Raw genomic sequence first — 7,918 nt, forward strand, 5'->3', positions numbered from 1 at the left:
CAAACTGGGAGGGACTGGGGGGGAACTGGGAGGGGTTAAAGGGGGACTGGGAGCACTGGGCTGAACTGGGATCAAACTGGGATGAACTGGGAACAGAGCAGAGGCGCCTCCCAGTCAGAGGCGGCCCCAAACTGGGATGAACTGGGAGCACTGGGAGCAGCCCCTCCCCCACCCCGTCCCTCAACTTTCCACCGAATCTCCCAAAATTCCCCCAAAATTTCTCCCAAATTCCCCAGAATTTCTCCCAAAATTCCCCAAATTCTCCTCAAAATTCCCCCCAAATTGCCCCCAAATTACCCAAATTCTTTCAAATTCTCCCCAAATTCCCCCAAAATTCCCCAAATTCCCCTAAAATTCCCCAAATTCCCCAAAATTCCCCCAAATTCTGCCAAAATTCCCCAGAATTCCCAAATTTCCCCAATTCCCCCAAATTCCCCAAAAATTCCCCTCAAATTCCCCCAATTTCCCCAAAATTCCCCCAATTTCCCCAAAATTCCCCCAATTTCCCCAAAATTCCCCCCAAAATTCCCAAAATTCTCCTCAAACTTCCCCAAAATTCCCCCCAAAATTCCCCGAATTCCCCCAGATTTCCCCAAATTCCCCAAAAGTCCCCAAAGTTCTCCCCAAAATTCCCCAAATTCACCCCAAATTCCCCCTAAATTCTCTCAAACTCTCTCAAATTCGCCCCAAATGCCCCAAAATTCCCCAAATTCCCCCAAAATTCCCCAAACTCCCCGGAAAATTCCCCAAAATTCCCCAAAATTCCCCAAATTTCCCCAAATTCCCCCAATTTTTCCCTCCCTCACCTCCCGCCGCTCCCGGCGCAGCCGCTCTGACGTCACTCGCGGCGCGCCGGATCTGCCGCTGACGTCACTTCTCCCGCGCCGTCGCCTCGGTGACGTCATCGCCGCGCGCCGGCGCCGCTCCGGTCCCGCTCCCCCCTCCCCCCCCTCCCGCCCGGAGCGGCGCGCGCGGCCCCGGCGCCGTGACGTCATCGCGCGGTGCGTGACGTCAGCGGGCGGTGGGGGGGACTGGGAGGGAACTGGGATGGACTGGGATGGACTGGATGGACTGGGAACAACTGGGAACGGGCTGGGAGCAACTGGGAGGGAACTGGGATGGACTGGGATGGACTGGGAGGGACTGGGATGGACTGGGATGGACTGGGAGGAACTGGGAGGGACTGGGAACAACTGGGAACAACTGGGAACGGGCTGGGAGCAACTGGGAGGGAACTGGGATGGACTGGGAAGGACTGGGAGCACTGGGAATGGGGACTGGGGGAACTGGGATGAACTGGGAGGGAACTGGGATGAACTGGGAACAACTGGGAACGGGCTGGGAGCAACTGGGAGGGAACTGGGGGGAAACTGGGATAAACTGGGAGGGAACTGGGATGGACTGGGAGGGACTGGGAGGGAACTGGGATGGACTGGGATGAACTGGGAACAACTGGGAACGGGCTGGGAGCAACTGGGAGGGAACTGGGATGGACTGGGATGAACTGGGAACAACTGGGAACGGGCTGGGAGCAACTGGGAGGGAACTGGGATGGACTGGGATGAACTGGGAGGGACTGGGAGGGAACTGGGAGTGGCGATTGGGGGCACTGGGAGGGACTGGAAGTACTGGGAGGGACTGGGAGCACTGGGAATAGGGACTTGGAAGGGTGGAGGGGGAACTGGGAGGGACTGGAAGTACTGGGAGGGACTGGGAGCACTGGGAATAGGGACTGGGATGGACTGGGAGGGACTGGGATGGACTGGGAACAACTGGGAGCGGGCTGGGAGCAACTGGGAGGGAACTGGGATGGACTGGGAGGGAACTGGGAGGGAACTGGGACTGGAGATTGGGGGCACTGGGAGCGACTGGAAGTACTGGGAGGGACTGGGAGCACTGGGAATAGGGACTGAGATGAACTGGGATGAACTGGGATGGACTGGGATGAACTGGGAGGGACTGGGAGTGGCGATTGGGGGCACTGGGAGGGACTGGGAGGGACTGGGAGCACTGGGAATAGGGACTGGGATGGACTGGGAGGGACTGGGATGGACTGGGAACAACTGGGAGCGGGCTGGGAGCAACTGGGAGGGAACTGGGATGGACTGGGAGGGACTGGGAGCACTGGGGGGAAACTGGGAGGGACTGGGAGGGAACTGGGAGTGATCAGAGGGGCACTGGGAGTACTGGGAGCGGGAACTGGGATGGACTGGGAGTACTGGGAGCGGGAACTGGGATGGACTGGGAGAGACTGGGAAGGGTGGAGGGGGAACTGGGATGGACTGGGAGCACTGGGAGGGACTGGGAAGGAACTGGGGGGGACTGGGAGGGACTGGGAGTGAACTTAGGACCCCCCCCTCCCCAGGGGGCGGATTTTGGGTGAATTTGGGGTGAATTTTTGGTGATATTTCAGGGAATTTTGGGGTTAATTTTGGCTGATTTTTTGGGTGATTTTAGGGTGACGTTTTGGTGGTTTTTTGGGTCATTTTTGGGTGATGTTTCAGTGAATTTTTGGGTGATTTTTGGGCAATATTTCAGTGGATTTTTTGAGTGAATTTCGGGTGATTTTAGGGTGATATTTCAGCGGATTTTTGGGTGAATTTTGGGCGATTTTATGGCGATATTTCAGTGGATTTTTGGGTGAATTTTGGGTGATTTTATGGCGATATTTCAGCGGATTTTTGGCTGATTTTTGGGTGATTTTAGGGCGATATGTCAGCGGATTTTTGGGTGAATTTAGGGCGATTTTATGGCGATATTTCAGTGGACTTTTGGGTGAATTTTTGCTGATTTTAGAGCGATATTTCAGCGGATTTTTGGGCGCATTTGTGGTGAATTTTTGAGTTAATTTGGGTCCATCTCCTCCCCGCAGGCATGGCGGGCGTCTCCTTCGAGGAGTTCTCGGCGCCGCCGGGCGCGGAGCTGGCGCTGGAGCCGCTCTTCGGGGGGAACATTCTGGAAAGCGAAGGCGAGCCCGAGGCGGGGCCCGAGGGGGGCGGGGCTGCCCCGCCCCTCCCCCCCGCGCCCCGCCCCCCGCGCGGGGGACGCGGCCAGGAGCGGGGGGGGGAGGGGCGGGGGGGCGAGGACTCCCCGGAGCGGCGCCGGCGCCGGATGAAGCTGCAGGCGCTGGGCCGGCGCTGCCGCGAGATCCGGCAGGTGAGGGCCGGGACACGCCCGCCAAGATGGCGGCGGGGTGGGCAATATGGCGGTCGTGCCCGCAAAATGGCGGAGACACGCACAACATGGCGGCCACGGCCATAAAATGGCGGAGACACACACAACATGGCGACCGCGGCCACAAAATGGCGGAGACACGCACAACATGGCGGCCACGGCCATAAAATGGCGGGTGCGCCACATGGTGGCCATGACCACCAAGATGGCGGCCGCGGCCAGAAAATGGCAGAGACACGCACAACATGGCGGCCACGGCCACAAAATGGCAGAGACACGCACAACATGGCGGCCACGGTGGCAAAATGGCAGAGACACGCACAACATGGCGGCCACGGCCGCAAAATGGCAGAGACACGCACAACATGGCGGCCACGGCCGCAAAATGGCGGAGACACGCACAACATGGCGGCCACGGCCATAAAATGGCAGAGACATGCACAACATGGCGGCCGCGGCCATAAAATGGCGGGTGCGCAACATGGTGGCCATGACCACCAAGATGGCGGCGGGGCGGGCAACATGGCGACTGCGGCCAGAAAATGGTGGAGACACGCACAACATGGCGGCCGCGGCCGCAAAATGGCGGAGACACACACAACATGGCGGCCACGGCCATAAAATGGCGGAGACACACACAACATGGCGGCCACGGCCACAAAATGGCGGAGACACACACAACATGGCGGCCGCGGCCACAAAATGGCGGAGACATGCACAACATGGCGGCCACAGCCATAAAATGGCGGAGACACGCACAACATGGCGGCCGCGGCGACAAAATGGCGGACACACACATAACATGGCGGCCACGGCCACAAAATGGCGGGTGCGCAACATGGTGGCCATGACCACCAAGATGGCGGCGGGGTAGGGAACATGGTGGCCGCGGCCACAAAATGGCGGAGACACACACAACATGGCGGCCGCGGCCATAAAATGGCGGGTGCGCAACATGGTGGCCGCAGCCACAAAATGGCGGAGACACACACAACATGGTGGCCACGGCCAAAAAATGGCGGGTGCGCAACATGGTGGCCATGACCACCAAGATGGCGGCGGGGTGGGCAACACAGCGGCCGCGCCTGCAAAATGGCGGAGACATGCACAACATGGCGGCCAGGGCCACAAAATGGCGGAGACACACACAACATGGCGGCCACGGCCATAAAATGGCGGAGACACACACAACATGGCGGCCACACCCGCAAAATGGCGGAGACACACACAACATGGCGGCCGCGGCCAGAAAATGGCGGGTGCGCAACATGGTGGCCATGACCACCAAGATGGCGGCGGGGCGGGCAACATGGCGGCCGCGCCCGCAAAATGGCGGAGACACACACAACATGGCGGCCGCGGCCATAAAATGGCGGAGACACACACAACATGGCTCCCGCGGCCACAAAATGGTGGAGACACACACAACATGGCGGCCACGGCCAGAAAATGGCAGGCACACAAGATGGCGGCCACACCCGCCAAGATAGTGGCGAGAGGGTGGGCAACATGGCGGACTAGACCGTAAAGTGTTGGCCACACCCACAAAATGGCGGAGGCATGCACAACATGGTGGCCACACCGACAAAATGGCGGGTGCACAACATGGCGGCCATGCCCACAAAATGGCGGGGGCGAAACATGGCAGCCACGACCACCAAGATGGCGGGAGGATGGGCAACATGGCGGACCAGACCATAAAGCTTTGGCCACGCACAAGATTGTCACCACACCCACAAAATGGCGAGCACACAAAATGGCGGCCCTCACAAAATGGCGGGCACAGAACATGGTGGCCACGCCCACAGAATGGCGGAGGCGCAACATCGCGGCCACGCCCGCCAAGATGGCAGGGGGGTTGGCATCATGGCGGCCACGCTCACAAAAGGGGCCCCTTTCCCTCCAAGCCCCGCCCCTTTCCTTCTAAGCCCACCCATTTCCCTCTAAGCCCCTCCCCTTTCCCATTTAGCCCTGCCCCAGACCCTCTAAGCCCCGCCCTTTTCCTTCTAAGCCCCACCCCTTTCCATCTAAGCCCCGCCCCTGTCCTTCTAAGCACCGCCCATTTTCCTCTAAGTCCCGCCCCTTCTCCTTTAAGCCCCACCCATTTCCCCTCTAAGCCACTCCCCGTCCCTCTAAGCCCCGCCCCTTTTCTTCTAAGCCCCACCCATTTTCTTCTAAGCCACGCCCCTGTCCCTCTAAGCCCCGCCCGTTTTCTTCTAAGCTCCGCCCTTTATCTTATAAGCCCCGCCCCTTTCCCTCTAAGCACCGCCCCTTACTTCTAAGCCCCACCCATTTACCTCTAAGCCCCGCCCCTGTCCCTCTAAGCCCCGCCCCTTTCCCATTTAGCCACGCCCCTTTCCCTCTAAGCTGCAACCCTTTCATTCTAAGCCCCGCCCCGTCCCGCTAAGCCCCGCCTCTTTTCTAGCAAGCCCCTCCTCTTTCTCATATAGCCCCGCCCTTTTCCCCTCTAAGCACCGCCCCTTTTCCTCTAAGCCCCGCCCCCTTCCCATATAGCTCCGCCCCTTTCCCGCTAAGCTCCGCCCCTTTCCCCTCTAAACCTCGCCCATTTCCCTCTAAGCCCCGCCCCTGTCCCTCTAAGCCCCGCCCCTTTCCTTCTAAGCCCCGCCCCTTCCCCGCTAAACCCCGCCCGTTTTCCTCCTAAGCCCCGCCCTCTTCCCCATATAACCACGCCCCTTTCCTTCTAAGCCCCGCCCCTTTCCCTCTAAGCCCCACCCATTACCCCTCTAAGCCCCGCCCCTTCTCCTCTAAGCCCCGCCCCTTTCCCGCTAAGCCCCACCCATTACCCCTCTAAGCCCCGCCCCTTTCCCTCTAAGCCCCGCCCATTTCCCATATAGCTCCGCCCCTTTCCCCTCTAAGCCCCGCCCCTTTCCCATTTAGCCCCGCCCCTTTCCCCTCTAAGCCCCGCCCCTTTCCCTGGCCCCGCCCCCAGGTGAATGCGCGGGCGCTGCAGCGACTGCGGCTGGTGCAGCGGGAGACGCGCCGCATGCGGCTGGAGCGCAGGTGGGGAGCCAATAACAGCCCAGCACGCAAATGTATGCAAATGACGCGCCGGGGTATGCAAATATATGCAAATAACTGCTGGGCCCCGCCCGCAGGTTCCTGATGCGGGTGCTGGACGCTCACGGGGATCGGTACCGGCAGGGAGAGCTGACGGTGCTGCTGCAGGTGCGCCCGAGACTGCCCCAAATTCACCCAAAATCACCCCAAAATTAACCCAAAATCTCCCTAAAATTAACCCCAAATCATCCCTAAATGAACCCAAAATCATCCCTAAATGAACCCAAAATCTCCCCAAAATTAACCCAAAATCACCCCAAAATTAACCCAAAATCATCTCAAAATTAACCCAAAATCATCCCTAAATGAACCCAAAATCTCCCCAAAATTAACCCAAAATCACCCCAAAATTAACCCCAAAATTAACCCCAAATCGCCCCAAAATTAACCCAAAATCTCCCCAAAATTAACCCCAGATCACCCTGAAAAGAACCCGAAACCGCCCCAAAAGTAACCCCAAAAATAACCCAAAGTCACCTCTAAATTTACTTAAAAATAACCCAAAACTGTCCCAAATTAACCCAAAATCACCCCATAATTAACCCGAAATTAACCCTGAAATTAAGCCCAATCACCCCAAGAATAACCCAAAATTAACCCAAAAATAACCCCAAACCGCCCCAAAATCACCCCAAAACTAACTCCAAAATTAACCCAAAATCACCCCAAAACTAACCCAAAATCACCCCAAAAATAACTCCCAAATTTCCCCACAAAATCCCATCTGCCCCTCAAATTTCCCCCCCCCCCAGGACCCCCAAAACCCCCAAATTTCCCCCCCAAACCCCCCCTGCCCCCCAAATTTCCCCTCTGACCCCCAATTCCCCCCCAGGACCCCCCAAATTTCCCCCCTGACCCCCAAATTTCCCCCCCAGGCCCCCCCAAACCCCCCAGGACCCCCCAAATTTCCCCCCTTCCCCCCAAATTTCCCCCCAATCCCCCAAATTTCCCCCCCAGGACCCCCCCAAATTTCCCCCTTCCCCCCAAATTTCCCCCCAATCCCCCAAATTTCCCCCCAAATTCCCCCCTGACCCCCAAATTTCCCCCCCAGGCCCCCCCAAACCCCCCAGGACCCCCCAAATTTCTCCCCTGACCCCCAAATTCCCCCTGACCCCCAATTCCCCCCCAGGACCCCCCAAATTTCCCCTCCCCAGGACCCCCCAAACCCCCAAATTTCCCCCCAAAACCCCCAAATTTCCCCCCCAAACCCCCCCTGACCCCCAAATTTCCCCCCCAGGACCCCCCAAATTTCCCCCCCAAACCCCCCCCGACCCCCCAAACCCCCCCTGACCCCCCAAATCCCCCCCTGACCCCCAAATTCCCCCAGGACGAGGGGGGTCCCTGCGGGGGGGTCGCGGCCGCCCCCCCCGGGAACGCCGAGAACGAGCCCCCCGGGGGGGGCGCCCCCGCCCCGCCCCCCCCGGCCCCCCCGGAGCCCCCCGGGCCCAAACGGCGCCGCCGAGACCCCCGGGGGGGGCGCAGGGGGGGACCCCAAAACCCCCCGAGACCCCAAAGGGCGCCCCAAAACCCCCCCGGGGGGGGCGCGCAGGTAAGGGGGCGGGGGGGGTTTGGGGGGTCCCAGGGGCGGTTTGGGGGGATTTGGGGGGTCCCAGGGGCGGTTTGGGGGGATTTGGGAGGGATTTGGGGGGATTTGGGGGGTCCTGGA

At 59.6% G+C, this 7,918-nt stretch overlaps 1 protein-coding gene across 1 annotated transcript; it reads left to right on the plus strand.

Annotated features, from left to right (window-relative positions):
• Positions 1–2,874: 2,874 nt before the first annotated feature.
• TFPT (TCF3 fusion partner) lies at positions 2,875–7,019 on the plus strand (the record flags this gene model as incomplete). Its single annotated transcript, XM_077789841.1, has 4 exons — positions 2,875–3,156; positions 6,125–6,195; positions 6,291–6,360; positions 7,005–7,019. Coding segments are annotated over exons 1-4 (438 nt in total), but the record flags the coding sequence as incomplete, so codon positions are not given.
• Between the last annotated feature and the right edge of the window lie 899 nt (positions 7,020–7,918).

The sequence above is a fragment of the Lonchura striata genome, chromosome 38 (genome assembly GCF_046129695.1).
Source record: "Lonchura striata isolate bLonStr1 chromosome 38, bLonStr1.mat, whole genome shotgun sequence".
NCBI lineage: Eukaryota > Metazoa > Chordata > Aves > Passeriformes > Estrildidae > Lonchura > Lonchura striata.